The sequence below is a fragment of the Exophiala aquamarina genome, assembly GCF_000709125.1.
Source record: "Exophiala aquamarina CBS 119918 chromosome Unknown aczIA-supercont1.5, whole genome shotgun sequence".
Classification (NCBI taxonomy): Eukaryota; Fungi; Ascomycota; class Eurotiomycetes; order Chaetothyriales; family Herpotrichiellaceae; genus Exophiala; species Exophiala aquamarina.
The window spans coordinates 1,623,395-1,638,634 of NW_013550583.1; the positions used below are offsets into that span (position 1 = coordinate 1,623,395).

At 51.5% G+C, this 15,240-nt stretch overlaps 6 protein-coding genes across 6 annotated transcripts; 3 read left to right on the top strand and 3 right to left on the bottom strand.

Annotated features, from left to right (window-relative positions):
* Positions 1–397: 397 nt before the first annotated feature.
* On the top strand, positions 398–1,553 carry A1O9_07244 (uncharacterized protein; the record flags this gene model as incomplete). The annotated part of the gene is made up of 2 exons (XM_013404190.1): positions 398–839; positions 919–1,553. The coding sequence occupies 2 exons, from the start codon at positions 398–400 to the stop codon at positions 1,551–1,553; spliced, it is 1,077 nt and encodes a 358-aa protein (XP_013259644.1).
* A 1,112-nt stretch (positions 1,554–2,665) lies between these two features.
* A1O9_07245 (acid phosphatase) lies at positions 2,666–4,451 on the bottom strand (the record flags this gene model as incomplete). Its single annotated transcript, XM_013404191.1, has 3 exons — positions 2,666–4,022; positions 4,081–4,262; positions 4,314–4,451. The coding sequence occupies 3 exons, from the start codon at positions 4,449–4,451 to the stop codon at positions 2,666–2,668; spliced, it is 1,677 nt and encodes a 558-aa protein (XP_013259645.1).
* Positions 4,452–5,065: 614 nt separating this feature from the next.
* On the bottom strand, positions 5,066–6,838 carry A1O9_07246 (uncharacterized protein; the record flags this gene model as incomplete). The annotated part of the gene is made up of 3 exons (XM_013404192.1): positions 5,066–6,616; positions 6,667–6,743; positions 6,799–6,838. 3 exons carry the CDS (start codon positions 6,836–6,838, stop codon positions 5,066–5,068), a joined length of 1,668 nt encoding a protein of 555 aa, XP_013259646.1.
* A 637-nt stretch (positions 6,839–7,475) lies between these two features.
* Positions 7,476–10,799, bottom strand: A1O9_07247 (uncharacterized protein; the record flags this gene model as incomplete). Its single annotated transcript, XM_013404193.1, has 1 exon — positions 7,476–10,799. The coding sequence occupies one exon, from the start codon at positions 10,797–10,799 to the stop codon at positions 7,476–7,478; it is 3,324 nt and encodes a 1,107-aa protein (XP_013259647.1).
* A 1,715-nt stretch (positions 10,800–12,514) lies between these two features.
* A1O9_07248 (uncharacterized protein) lies at positions 12,515–13,639 on the top strand (the record flags this gene model as incomplete). The annotated part of the gene is made up of 3 exons (XM_013404194.1): positions 12,515–12,601; positions 12,705–13,313; positions 13,364–13,639. 3 exons carry the CDS (start codon positions 12,515–12,517, stop codon positions 13,637–13,639), a joined length of 972 nt encoding a protein of 323 aa, XP_013259648.1.
* Positions 13,640–14,166: 527 nt separating this feature from the next.
* On the top strand, positions 14,167–15,186 carry A1O9_07249 (uncharacterized protein; the record flags this gene model as incomplete). The annotated part of the gene is made up of 1 exon (XM_013404195.1): positions 14,167–15,186. One exon carries the CDS (start codon positions 14,167–14,169, stop codon positions 15,184–15,186), a length of 1,020 nt encoding a protein of 339 aa, XP_013259649.1.
* Between the last annotated feature and the right edge of the window lie 54 nt (positions 15,187–15,240).

Genomic DNA, 15,240 nt, shown 5'->3' on the forward strand with positions numbered 1-15,240 from the left:
CATTGTACTAGGTGCGATACTTAAAGCGTACCTAGGTAACACACCACGGGTGCTTTGTGTTGTTCGTGGATGATTAATATTCGCCTGGTTGCTCACGACGGCCTCGTACAAAACCCAGCTTGTATTTGTCCACACCACAAGAGCTCAACGCAAGGGGTGATCATTAATAATGCATCTGTGGCGGTCTCGTACGAGCCATCGTCGACCACGATGGTTTGTCAAAGGCATCGCACTGGAGACCAGTGCCAGTCACGGAAGTATGGCTCTCTAAGCTGAATTGCTGCTATATAAATCCTGCGATCATCCCCAAGAGCTTGCAATCCTGACCCTCAACCGTTCCATTCCTCTATTCGCTTTCTCAAAATCAATCCACTCCCTGGAACCACTTTGCATCAAAATGGCGTCTTCCCAAGCAGGTTTGAAAACAATAGTTTTCATCGGAGGTACCGGCGCGCAAGGCAGAGCGGTACTCCAGTATCTCTCCGCGCTGAATGAATACCGAATCTTGGTTCTTACTCGTTTCTTGACCGGCCAGCCAGCGAAAGAGCTCTCCAAACTTTCCAACGTTGAGCTCGTCGAGACTCAAGCTCCTTCTGGCTATGACCTCGACGCATTTCTTACCGCGGCAAAGCAGTCCGACTACGCCTTCATCAACACTGATGGCTTCGCTGTAGGAGAGATTGCTGAGACATACTGGGGCATCCGACTCTTTGAGGTCGCAAGACAAGCAGGCGTCAAGCATTTCGTCTACAGCGGGCTGGATTCTCTCGCTAGAGAGCCATTGTACGAAGCTGACAAGCACTATGTTGGTCATTACATGGGCAAGGCAAGGGTGCAAGGTACACTCCTTCATCATTTCCATTCCACGCTTGACCTCTACGTCTCTCAGAGCCAATCTGCTGACCAAGCAACTTGCAGAGTTCCTGCGGGCTCAACCAACCTCGCCCATGAAATGGACGATCATCACCTCTGGCCCGTATATCGAAATGCTCCATGAATTCCTCCAACCATCTCCGCCAACAGAAGCCAACCCAAGGCTGGAGTTCAGCTTGCCGCTAGGCAGCGGTTCAGTTCCATTCATCCACCTTGACGACTTCGGACGGTACCTCGCGTGGACGCTATCCCACCCCAACGAATCCACCGGCCTCACCCTCGGCATCGCAATCGCACACATCTCGGGACCCGAGCTCGCTGCCGCATACACGAGCGCGACCGGCCGACCCGCTGCGTACACCGACGAGCCCATCGCAGAATGGCTGGCATCCCACTTCTCGGAGCTCCCATCCGGCGCAGACACCAAGGTCGGCGCCCAAAATACCACCGACCAGAACACGCTCACGCTCACTTTCGGGGAGAACTTCACCAACTGGTGGAATCTCTACCGCGCATCGGCGCGCAACGAGGGCTTGATCAAGCGCGACTACGCGCTTCTCGACAGCATCCTGCCGGACAGAGTGCGAAGTGCAGAGGAGTGGTTCCGGAAGGTCGAGTACGACGGGGCCAGGAAGCAATTGTTTTGGAATGCAAAAGCGAGAGGCGGGAACGAAGACTGATTGCTTAGGGGCTTTGGTAGAGAATGAAGAGGGGCTGTGTTGATGATACTGAAGTGGCATCCTTCCATGTTTGTACACCCTTCGTTCACATTGCACTTTATATGATCAACGATGAACCATGGTCTGCCAAATAATTGGATGTCTTTTTGAATTTCACCCTTCCTTGGAGATCCAGGAGCGAAACCATAGACAGACGTAGCTCAGCGTCGCAATTTCATAGGAGCATCGCATTGCATATTAGCCGAATCAAGGTTCAAAAGACTAAATGTACGGGCAAGAAACCAAGCTCCGCGTTATAGACAGACGTAGAAAATCACATCGGCAACCTGTAGTAGGCTGGTAAGCGCGGGCCACAAGCCGCGAACGAAAACAAAGCAGCCAAGGGTGGAAAAGAGAGGTTTGGGATCGGCAAAATATATCTCAGAAGGTTACTTACTTGGCCGCTGGATCTATCGGGTGGCTGTGGAATCAGTTCGTTGTTGCAGGAGGAATTCAATTGCCTTCCGTGTTCTCGTTCATCGGGTCACTCCTCTTAAAGTCTATCGCTTCTCACTACATTGGCAGCTATGCTTCACCTTGCCCTCTCTTTTGTTCCAAGGGTAAGGCCCATTCTTCTGTTCTTGCGTGTCCGTCGCTGTGTTTGCTCGTTGGATGAATGAATTCCTGGCACCCGTTGCTCCCTTTTTCTACTCCGTGTGGAATGCTAAAGGTATGACAGAACCATCCTCCAATGTGTTGTGTGACGCAAATTGCCCATTCTATTTCCTAGGCTTATCGAATTTTTACATTCATAGTGTCTCCATTGGCATGGTGCAGGTATGCTCGCTGCTATGTTTTGGCGCTCGGCTTTAGCGTGATGATGATATGCATCAAGTCTGAGATTCTGGTCGGATCCTGGAGGTCTATAAGTTGACCTTGGCGTCGAGTCTCAGGGGTACAACTGTACGGGGAAGTGGACGATTTACCTCGCACTTTCCTGCTTGATTGGACTTGACCCAAAGACGCATCAACGTTCAGCAGAGAGATTTAGAATGGCTCGACTGAGTCCGTTGACAACCGTCGAGAATTCGGCTCGAGTTAAACCTCAGATGCTCCCTCAATCAATCGGAGGATTAGAATCCTTCGTCAATCTGTCCGGACCACTGTGCGGGGACCTCCAACCCAGCGATTGGCTTATCGAGGTTCTCACCACACTGGAATTTCCAGTTCTTGGGTACGAAGCTGTCCGCAACCCGTTTGAACGCTTCAAATGTGCAGATTGTCTCATCACCCTCGTAGTTGTTGCCTGGCTTCGCACAAGCTGGGATCTTCATGACTTTATCGTTGTATCGAACCCTCACGTAATAGGGATTTAGTCGGGATTTCTGGGAGTCGCTGAGAGTGTGATGTAGAGCACGAGAAATGAGGTCCTTGGGCTGCAGGGAGGCACTGAGAGCAGATTTCCCATCGGAGGCGGCCTCGGGATTATTAGGTGACGGGGAACGAAGACCAAGGAACGATGCTATCGCACCTGGCTTGGTAGCAGCTTGATCGCCCTTGGGTTCTGTTGATGAAGGGGCGGTATGGGTGATGAAATCAGCATCTGGTTCTGAATTTGCAGAGGCAGAAGTTGGATCAGGTCGACGGAATAGCTCAAACGCAATATGGCTGGTATATGGAGGCCATTTCTCATCGTGGAAAGCACCGAGGCCAGTCAACACACCAGCCAGCGTCGTATCGTGGCATCCTGACATGGCGAAACGAATACCCTTCTCGCCACCACGACCTTCGCCGAGTCGGCCATTCTCACCACCAATTTCAGTGATGGAAAGGCCAGCGCCTTCGATCTTGGAGGTCATGCGTTCCACGACATCACCGACCAGGGACCCTATCCCCAGCATGCGATACTCGCGGTTTTCATTGTATCCAGAGAACCACTCCTCAACGGCAATGCGATCAATGATTGCCCTGGACTTCTCATCATAGAACTCCCTGGGAAGCCGAGTCTCCCGGCCGTGGGCTAATGTCGCATTGACAGTGTCCATTACTCCTGACAGTCTCGGGTGGGAGTCGACGGCAACCTTCTTGTCTGAGTTTTCAGGCATCCACTTTCCGATCAACTTGGTCACGTATGCCAGGTCATCAGAGTCGTTCCAACGGTCGGCTGTCCGCTGAGCAAAGGCACGAGAAAGTTGAGCAAAGCGTCTGCAGTTGCCATCATTAGGAAACAGCGTCTCGTCTGCAACGGTCCGAGTGACGATTGTTGGGGGAGGGAAGGCGGCAGTACGTGCGGTCAATGGGTACATGCCCCAGAAAGCCTGTTGGACGGATTCGAGCGCGCGAGGCAGAGGTGTGGCGCGCAGGTAGATCAGGTCTGCATTGGCGATGAGCTGAGGCATGAACTTGAGCTGGTCGACATATAGATTGCGTAGACGACGGCCGAGTTCGTAGGTGGTTTCTCTTCCTTTGTCGGTGAGTTCGCCCAGTTGACTGCGAGAACGGTGCCGTCAGGTTGTGTCAATCCTGACGGAGAACAAAAAAGCCATACCATATGCCATCAACTTCACCTTCGGGCCCAGCAGCAATTACGGGACCGTCATCATTCCCAAATCTTTCCAGCCTCCTCCTCCATTGTAGGGAGTTCCATTGTGACACATCTTGGGGGGTCATAGCGACAGAGCGGAGACGTTGGGCGGCATTGCAATACGGCCAGTACGGTGGCAAGCCAGCCTGTGTATGCTGTTAACAATTGAGTACCCATTTGCCATCGGGGAAACATACATTGCCAAAACGGGCGGAGACAGGGGCTCGTTCACCATGTCGAAGCAGTACCTGAACGAGGCGCAGTTCAAGGCCCTTAGGATAAAGTTTGTCGAGCTCGTCTTGCGAGTAGGGTGGGCGGGGCTCTAGAGTGCTCATCTTGTCGTTGTAGAGTGGTAGTAGAATGAGAGGCTAGGAAGTAAGAGGAAAGGAGATGCCATAGAACGAGAAGGACTCGTAAGAGGAGGGCAGGTGACTCCGTAGGTCTCGTAGTAGGAATGATGTTGGCGCAATCCGTCGAGTGCAATCCCAGTCCCAGTCCCGCGTTCACGATCTGTAGGCCATCGGCGTACGAGGCACCGAGGAGTCGAGGACAATATGGGCGATTTCACCGCATTAATTGGTGAGTCAGTGACTTACTGCATTTGGGTCGGGCCAAACACTACCTGGCATTAGCGCCTCGGATGTGTTGCCCGATCCGACAAGCCTCCATGCTTCTCAGCGGCCCGTACGAGTAGCGAGACTCCGTTACTGTAAGCATCTGCAACTGCATCACACCGCGCCGCCTATCCAGAGAGTAGACTTCTCCTGTACTAGCACTACTACTGCACTGATATTTCGGTATCAAGTATCAGCAAGGCCTCGTCCAGAAAGAACTTATTCGGGTATCTATTCCATATCTCGGTCTACATGGCCGGTATGATAGCCTCTAGGAGTAGTCAAAAGAAAGTGTTCAACGCTCATCGCACCACATGCCTGCTATCAAATGTTGTTCAAATGCGCAAATCATTCATTTGCTTCTGTGCGCCTTGTGTCTCATCAATTGGACTCCCAGCACGTTGAGCTTGTTCATGCAATTCTGCGGAACCACCGGTCCCATGCACGGCAATGTTCGCTGTTGACGAGTCTTGTCGCTGGACGTAGCTCTGGGTTGTTGGATAACCGCCCGGTCTCTGCTGATCAGACGGCGGTGATGGTGTGTTGTGGCTCCTATCAAAGAGTGCATGTGGTCTGCGCACTGGTTGCGTATCCTCTCCATAAGCACCATCTGCAAACGGATTCTCAGACACCCCATAAGCTGTCGTTGAAACGACTGGAGGCTCCGAGAATCCTTGCGACAATGGACGAGCCCGATCGGGTACTGGCGGCGGTGCAGAGGGTGCGGTGTATCCAGCCGAAGGAGGTGGCCCCGGTGGAGCGGCATAAGCACTCGCGTAATCAAAGCTACTGGTTGGGGTGTGGACAGCTTGGCTTTTGACTGCTCCACGAGCAGCGGGTGGAGGCCCTGGTGGGGGAGAAAAGCGTTCTTCATTCCGCATAGGACTGACCGGACTCGGGATTTGCGTCGGTTGTCTAGGTGGCGAAACCGAGTATGGGCCTTGATTGGGTGAGGTCGGACTATTGTAGACATTTTGGCCCAAGTTATGTTGAGGCATTGACAATGGATTGATCGGTGTCTCGTTCTGTGGGCTTGGTGTCCCTAGCCCGGTTGACTTTCTTGCTTGTAGGATTGACCGTTGATGCTTAGACATGGCAATATTTAGTTGGTCATTTGTTTCAATCAACGTGAGCATAGTGTCTGGGTCCGGGGCTGGGTTCTGCGCGTTCAAGAATCCTTGGATGCTCCGTTGTGCACCCTTGGCCCGTTCCCCAAACTCTCGGACCAGATCATTTGCAAGGAGTTCAGATTGTGGTGTTGACTGCACGGTCTGAACCAGGAGTCGGGCCGTGGTCTTGGCTTCTTCTATCCGTGAGACAAGCTCATCTGGAGGAGGTAAGACGTCTCTTCTCCGTGTGGACTGTTGTCGGCCCGGATGGAAGGTGGGCGGAACACGATGTTGCTGTTGTTGGTGTTCAGTTTGATGATCAGTGCTAACAGCTTCCAAAGAACTCCAACCTACCGAATAGCGTAGAGTGTTTCGCTTTCCCTTCTCTTTCCGCCACATCTCCATCAGCGGGTTTAGAGTGTCGTTCCCAGGAAGCTTCTCCACTTCAAAGTAGTCCAGAGTTTCGCGAAGGATCTGTTGTACGCTGGTGTCTTTCCCGTCGCGCAGTAGCTCTTTCACCGTAGCCACGAACTTGACATCAAAGTTTTGAGTGAAGACGTGCGCAGGATTGTCCGTCAGAATGCGCGTTAACATGATGGCGTTGTATTGAGCAAAGCCTCTACTATAATGGTCTTTGGACAGATATCTTCGAATGGTGGCTGCGGCGTCTTTTGCAGCAGTTGGACTCGACTCGGCCGCATCAACAATCGTAGGCAGATGGAGGTATTCTTCACCAGAATTTGGAGCATTCGGCGCGCCGGATTCGCAGAAGGCAGTCTGCGAAGCAGTGAGCTTCGACACAATGAACGGAGATCTACAGCACGTACCACCTCACGGACGACGATGGCTTCCGGTGCATCACCCTGGGGTAAGACAGGTGGTATGCTGCCATTTCGCTCAGGACCTGAGGTGGCATGTTAGCCTCGGGCTTGTGCCCAATACAGATTCGGTGCGCATACTGCCAGACTTCTTGTTGATGGTCTTGAGTAACTTCTTCATGATAACTGTCTATAATTCTGGTGATCGCTCCACTAGGGAAGGTAACTGGCGACAAAGCACAGTTGAGGGACCAAAGGACTGTTTCACCGCAGTATGGGGAGAAGTGGTCTGGTGGAAGGTTCAACAGAGTGGGGAGGGAGAGATTCGATGCAGGGAAGCGGAATCTCCGGTCGGGGAATAAAGCACAGCGAGCCAGGGTCGGGGACCGGGTACGAAGATCGAGGTCTAGCAATAATAATGACGGACGATGAGGCGAGCGGAGTTATGGGTATCTTTTATGCGAGGAGGGATTTATGTTTGCGTTGACCAAACTTGATGGCGCGTCCCGGGCGTCTTGTGATGCGCATCAAGTTCTTGGCAGAGGCAAGCCGCGTCAATCAGAGGCATGATGCCACTTTAACCCTCACCATGCGGTGGCCTTACTATTTACGATCTAGCTCGCAAGGGCTTCCCTCAGAGCGGCAACCCCAATGGCTGCGCTTGGCGTGAGCAATCCATAACTACTACTCGTAGTTCTTCACGTCTGGGCAGCCACCGCCACAGCCTCGACTGCTAAACCTTCCTAGACGTTGTTTGCAACGACCACTCCAATCAATCCCTCCACAGTCGTCATGTCAACCGCTGGCAGCGTCAGCTCTTAGGTAGATACTGCTTCAGAGAGTTGGGCAACAAGCTCCGAGGCTGCCCGTTCCAACACTTTCGGTGCTGTAATCTCTACGAGAGTTTGCTCATCATCCAACACGCCTTCTTCTGTCACTGCGTCGTCATCCGCCGTAATCCTACCACGACCTTGGTCGTAATTTTTGGTTTCCATCTCCTCCGTTGGGCTCCCATTCTGTGATTTGATTTCGGGCGATTGCTGGACTGGTTCACTCCTGGCAATTTGTTCACATGGTCCGCTCTGCTTTGCCTCTAAAGCGACTCCGATTCTATTCGACAGTGATTCCTCGCTATTATCGGGAAAGGGCTCTTGTAGACTGGGATTTGGCTCACCTTTATGTAATGACAATGTAGACGCAACCCACTTTTGAAGGTCCGACGATGGCGGTAGAAATGGGCGCCCTTGTTCTGACTCAGTTAGAACTGCATCAGACTCTAAGGCTGTTCCACGGGGCGGCGGTATCTCCGATGGCGACGAAATACCCTTGTCGGCAATTGCTCCTTGTACCAGTACTTCTTCGCGTCCATTCCTGCTATTGGGCGTATGTCCTGTGCTCGAAGTTGAGATCATCTGGGATACCTGGACAGAGTTTTCTGAGCCCTCTAACGCGAGCGCTGCCCTCGAGGACACAACACTAATCGGCCAGTTGTGAGTTTCCTTCACCAGGGTTTCGCTCACGTTCGGGACTCCAAATTGGAACAATGGTGGTTTGGCGATTTGCAACTGGGTGCTCTCTGGCTGATGTGGCTGGGTAATCTTTGGCAATGCCCTAAAATTGAATACTTGATTTCCCGTGATATCATTTTGGATTGTTGACACCGATTTTCCTTTGAAAACTGGTTCCATTGTGGATAAACCTCCAAACTGAAAAGTAGACTCCCTCGTCAAGTGCGAGGGGAGTGCTGGTGGTACTTGCACCTTGAAGGGCGATATTGTCTTACATGAAGATCCAAATTGGAAGAGTGTATCCTCTGTGGGTGATTGGCGCGTTTTCTCTGACTGCGGCTGCTGACTTACTGGCTCCGTCTTGGACAATTGCCAGGCTAGAATCCCAGCCTTATCAAAATTCAGCCCTGACGACCGCAATCCTTGGTCTAGTGCCGCATTCTTGTTTGGAGACACGGACTGAAACGCCAGCTCCGGAGACTCCGTCCTGGGGGATGCTATGGTAGGAAATGCTGCCTCGTCAAACAACGGTGATCTAACCCGTGATCGGTGTAACGGATCCACCGATGAACGAGAAGTGGGCGATGTCGATTCGGCCGAAGTCCGCTCATTTATGGATAGTGTGTCAAATTGGAATATTGAGGTTTCCCTCGTAGTATTGAGCAGCTGTAGAGCTGTGGCTGATGCTGATTTTTGCGGTAATGCATGTTGGAATGCCAATCCACCAGGCTGGAAGCTAGAGGGCATTGAAAACTTAGCCTCAGCCCCAGCCCCGGCCCCGGTCCCAGACCTGGATGATAGATCAATTTTGAAGCCAGCCTTCTCTGATGGAGCGTTGGATAACTGTGAAGGACTTAGAAGTGATTTGGTCTCGAATGATATCGTGGATGAGATTGGAGGCTTCCCGAATCGAAACATAGACGATGTTGGTGGAGCAGAATCTGTCTTTGGCGGAGGCCCGTATGAAAATAAAAGGCCCTCATATTGTGAACTAGTCGATTGCAACTTCGATGGAGCTGAGGGCTTGTTCGGCGACATTTCGAGCTGAAGCGAGGTCTTGCCGAATTGAAAGCTGGAAGGCGAGGGTGCTTTGTCCTCGATCTTCAATGGTGGTCCAAATTGGAACACTGACTCCTCGGATGGATCACTCAGTGAATGTGATTGACCGGACGGTGGCTCACGCTCTGAAAACGAGTCAAGTTGAAAGAAATTCTTTCCCGCGCCCATAGGCGAATTGGTGGTCGATTTGGATGTTTCAGCACGTAAACGAGACGTCGTCTGGGACGTTGGCTTCCCAGCGAACAGCGACTGGCTGGTGGATTGGCCGTTTGTCATTTCACTGGAACCTTCATTCAGCAGTGATTCTAGCGACGGCAAGGGTTTCTGTTCGGCCTGAACAGCTGGTATTTCTCTGAGTGGCGCGCTGGCCAGTTTCCTGGTCTGGACTTGTGATTGACTCGTCGGCAGACACTCCGGTTCCAACGTCAGCTTGATCAAGGGCTGCCGTTCAGCGACTTGCGATAACGCCACTTGAGTGAACGGTCCCTCGCTCATTACAAGAGAAGACCGAAGTCGCGACGACACTTTCTCAAGCTTCCTGGCAAGAAGGAATTCGCTGGACATATCAGACACCTTCTTGCCAAAAGGAGTTTGATCCTTAAGGTCATCTGTGTGATCCACATCCTGCACAGAGTTGAGGTCTGCGGAGTCGTCAACAAGTGTGGATTCATCAACGAAAGACATATCAATGTTTTTCAGCATGCTTGCAGCAGTAATCGCGTCTCCTTTCTCCTCCATCACGTTGATGATCTTCCTCCACTTCTCATCCAATGATCCGTCCTGGTTGTATGGTTGAGCTCTGATAATGAACTTAGCCCAGTCGCCCAACACTTGCTGTGCTTTGTCTTTGGTAACCTCAAACCATTCTCGGTGTTTTACCTGGCATTCCTCGGCCCTACATTTCACCTCCTGGCGCCACTCTTTGATCAATTCGAAATGGGTCAGTGTTTCGACACGCTGTGCGTACGGCACATCCAGGATCTCGAATAAAATCCTAGGCTCATATCCATGCATTGCCCAAGCCTTTCGACGGGCTTCGATCGTCACTGCTGTCCAACCAATTTTGACGTGGCCAGGAGAGCCATCTCGCTCGAATATGTACAGTGCTCCTGTCTCAAAATCGCGACGCTCTAAGGGACTGCTTAGCTTCGCCCACACAGAGTCTCTCGCTAGAGGGTCGCTGATATTTGGACAAAACTCAGACAGGGGTTGTTGGAGGATTGAAAGATTCGACATCTCGCCAATTATTGATGAAACGAAGTCATTTCCTTCCCTAGGGCGCATATCGTAGCGCTTTTGACCATCGGAGGGGGTCTGTGATACATCAATTCTTGAGGGCGAACCCGGAATATCACTCCAAGGAGGATCTGACAAGCTTCCAACCCCTTGGGGAAGAGGAAATGAAATATCACTGGAGGAAGAACAGTTGCCAGGCTGTGTTATTGTGAGGCTCGAAAAGAGGTCGTCAATGCCGGTGTCTTTTCCGGAAGCCATACTCTGTTGGGTGGCAGCGTGGCAACTTGTCTCATCAAACCACCGCTGGACCAGCGGAATGAGGAGGCCATCACGCTCCATGCTGGGTCGGTGGCGTGCGCTTTCATAAACACCACGTCTGCAGCAATTGTGCAAGACATAGTCCCTGAGTAGTCTAACGCGTTCGGTCTTGTCTGAGCATGAGAGAAAATTCTCGCGCAGCGCGAGTGCTTTTGTGTAGTCATCATCGTCGCAAGGCCACTTGCACCTTGTCGGAGGATTATACTTCGTGAAATAAATGCATCGCTTATTGAATGCGCCCAGATCCTGGAAAGAAACGAAGAACTCCACTCCAGGACTCGACGCCATCCTCAATGATAGCAGATATGTAGGAGTTGATCAGTCTCAGGGAGAGGTGGGTGGTCCATTCCCTGCGTATTTAACAATGCAGCAAATCTCCAAGGCACTGGTAGATGTTCTCAGGCTGCGCATCGTCCGTGCAAATGGCCCGCAGGCCTGCATCAAATCCGCACGCCGGGTGGCGTATCCCGTTGCAAATACTCAGGATCAGGGGGTGCGCATAAGTTATGAGCAAGCCACCTATTCGATTGTTGGGTGACGTGCATTTCAGGCCCCAAGGAACCCTTGCGAAAGCAGCTCAAATCTCAATGTGAGGCATACCTACACTTCACCAACGCTTGTAGGCATGGTTGCTAAAACTAACACAGCGTTATGCCCGACTTTTGCTACTGGTAGGTTCCATCGGGGCGATGAGGGAGAGCTTCGGTCCTCACATCACGATGAGGCTGAGCATTACTCCTCCTGCATCAGCATCAGTGTCGCTTGAACTCGAGCTTGTGCTTGTGCTTGTGCTTGTGCTTGTGCTGCCTGGGTGGCTGCCTGCCACCTAATTAGTAGAGGCTGCCTGGATGCCTGCCAGCATTGGGGTTGCCTCATAGCCTGAAACACTCTAGCAGGCAGCCAAGCAAGGCGGCTGCTGCCGAAGGGCTTAGACCGGCGATACCCCTTCCCCCTCTGAACTGCCAGCAGCGCCCGTGCATACATGAGATTAATACCTGACACCAGAGTACATACATAGGGTAGACTTGACGAGATCCTGCTACCAATCAAGGCAAGTGACCTCATCGTCCAATTCTTCCCCAGAAGAAAAACAGCCTGCCTACCTTCTCTCATGAAATGCATGGTGTAGCGCAGCACTACGACGCTCTCACTCATTGGGCAGCTATCTACCTAAGGTAATTTACTGATCAAAAAGCCTCCAAGGCTCGGACGTGGAACAGCTTGGCGCTACCAATAACAACACCCTTTCCAGTCGTTGCAGATGAGACTGATGTAGCTTTGAAAGACGACTCCTGGATCATCGGAGGACAGTCGAAAATGGCACGCCATAACTTGAATGGAAACCTCACAATTCCATATGATCGTACCCCACTCCTAAGTCTTCATTGTCGATCCTTGATGCAGCTTCACGGTCGCCTCGAGTCGGGGCCGCGGCGAGAAGTGGTCGTTTCGTCAATGGGCTGGAGCCGGACAGGTACTGGCAAAAGCTTCCATGATATTATTCGTTTCCTCCTCGGATTCTCGAGGGCTGCCTGCTTGAAATTGAAAAGGTGGGTATTAGTCAGCCGATTCCCCAGACTGTATAATGCCGGAATGTTATGCATATAGGGCACTCGCACTATTAATATTGGTCCGCCGTTCGGCCGTTATGCCGCTCTGTACACTCTTCCCTTGTTTTCAATGTTGTCTGAAGAGATATCTACAGCATCCCATCAAATGGGTTAAGCTGTCTCACCATGTTGAAACAGAAAGTCTTCTTGGTTGGAGCAACAGGCGAAACAGGAGGGAGCATTCTTCAAGCTCTGGACGAAGATGGCTCCTTTGTAAGATCTCGATCATTCATGTCCCGTTTTGAGACATAGTACATCTCGAACGTAGCCCTCCTGAAATTGAGAACTGGAGTGAGTTTGACAGTCTTCTCATTAGGAAATTACCTGCTTTATTCGCACTGCTTCGGCCGGAAAACCATCTGTTCAACACCTCAAAGATAAAGGGTTGAAGGTCGTGCATGGGGATCTAACGGATCCACCCGAGAAGCTCGCTGGCCTGCTCAAAGATATCGATACCGTGATCCTCACGATATTTGCCTTCGATGTCGGCATTGAAGCGAATATCATTCAAGCCGCCAGCATGGCGGCGGTCAAGCGCTTTGTGCTCTGTGACTTCGGGACACCTTGCCCCCGTGGAATCATGCCTCTGCGCGATCGCAAGGAGGCCGTACATGACCTAATGTTTGCCCAAAAACTGGGCTTCACCATAATCGACGTGGGATACTGGTACGAGATAAGCTTCCCTCGTGTACCAAGCGGCAAGTTCGACTATGCGGCCGTAATCGCACGGAACCAGGTTGTTGAAGGCGGAACAGCGCCTAATATGCTCATAGCAAAGAAAGATATCGGGGGCATCACTGTTGAGATCATCAAAGATGAGCGCACGCTGAACAAGAAAGTATTCGTCTGCGGGGATGTTCTCAACCAGAACGAGATAACAGCCATTATAGAGGAAAAGACTGGAGAGAAGTTGGACCTTACCACGGTATCTTATGACCCCGCTAGACTGATCAATGGAGAACTTATGAAGCATAGGAATCAGCAGAATATGTGCGAAGAGCTCTCGCAGAAACGAAAAAAGCGGCAGAGGGAGATCCTACTAACTTACCAAACAAGTACCGGCTGTCCAATGCTTCGTACAACTTTTCAAAGTATATAAGAGGTGACAACACTCCTGAGAATGCGGAGTACCCGGGGTATATTGATGGACGAAAGTTGTATCCAAACTTCGTCTTTCAGAAATTCTCCGAGTTTGTTGACGACTTGGCTGCCGGCAAGGTGGCGAGGGTTTATCCGCACCTGACGCTGTAAAACAGGTCATCTCAGTAGTTTAGAGCTCGCAGACAGCTATCGATAGATCAAGCTGGCAGTCGATAGGACTGCTGCCCACTTTCACCGTGTTTCCCTGCTGTTGGTTGGTTCCCTTCGTCATGTCGAGTTGCAATATCCAAAAGTCATTCGGATCTCTCCATAAACTGCGGAGCCTGGTGAAGATGCGATTTCGGTACGAAAAGCTTAATACATGACGAAGAAACTTTAACTCCGGCCGGACAGAGCACGCCATATAACTTAAATCTCAGGGACTAGTATAATACACATAGGTGTCGTAAGGGTGCTGCCAGTGTCGCTCCTTATTTCCACAAAATATTGCCGGAGTTAGTCCGGAGTTAAGTTCAAGTCCTCACGAATACGCTCTTGTAGTTCTACCGAGTCGATATTCCTTACCAACCACAGAGCAGCATTTCCTTGAAGTATTTATTGGGAGTGTTCCCGAAAACTTGGTCCGAAGTCTCGAGAACTTCCCCCATCCTGCTTGCCAAGATCCAAAGCTATCCAGCATGTCGAGCTCATTTGCAAACGAGAAGCCCGCGGGCTACAAGAATCATGTAGAGAACATCGCGGTCGTCGGCGCGGCTGGACGATCAGGAGGAGTCATTACAGACGCTTTGGTCCAAGGAGGAAAGCACAGGGTGACTGGCATAACTCGGCCGGGCAGCACCAGTGAAATGCCAGCTGGCCTGCACAGTGTCAAGAAAGTCGATTACGACAGTCACAGCTCACTGGTTGAGGCGCTGAGAGGACAAGACGTCTTGATAATAACACTGCCTGTCATGGCACCCAGGGAAACCCATACCAAGCTGATTGACGCTGCCGTCGAAGCAGGAGTCAGCTGGATCATGCCCAATGAATGGGGTGTTGACGTGTCGAAGGTTGAGATGGGTACCGATGTCCTTGTCCGTTCGGGCATCGTCGCCATCAGAGAATATATCGAGAAAACCGGCGGCGGAAAGACTGCGTGGATGGGCCTCTGCACCGGATTCTGGTATGAATTCAGCTTGGCAGGCACCGAGGCTCGATACGGCTTTGACTTTGACAAGAAGGAGCTTACCTTGTATGATGAAGGTACCACCAAGATTAACACCTCCACTTGGCCGCAGGTCGGACGAGCCGTGGCCAGTCTCCTTTCACTGAAGATACTTCCAGAAAGCAAGGACGATGCGAGCCCTAGCTTGAGCCAATTCAAGAATAAGCCGGTGTATGTTTCGTCCTTCTTTGTCAGCCAACGGGATATGTTCGAATCTGTGCTTCGGGTGATGGGTGATAGCGAGAAGGATTGGAAGGTCACTTACGAGGATGTAGCTGCACGCTTCAAGCGTGGGCAAGAAATCTTCAAGCAAGGACAGACCGTCGGATTTGGTATCCTGTTATATGCGCGACTGTTCTACAAGGACGGGGCTGGAGACATTAATGCTCTGCTCGCCAATAAGGCGCTCGGACTCCCGGAGGAGGACTTTGACAGGGCGACGAAGGTTGGCGTCGAGATGGCAATTGCAGGCAACACAAACGCTATTCATTAATTCCATGTTACAAAGGTGCCGGTATGGATCTCAACAAGCATCTCAACTCGTGTT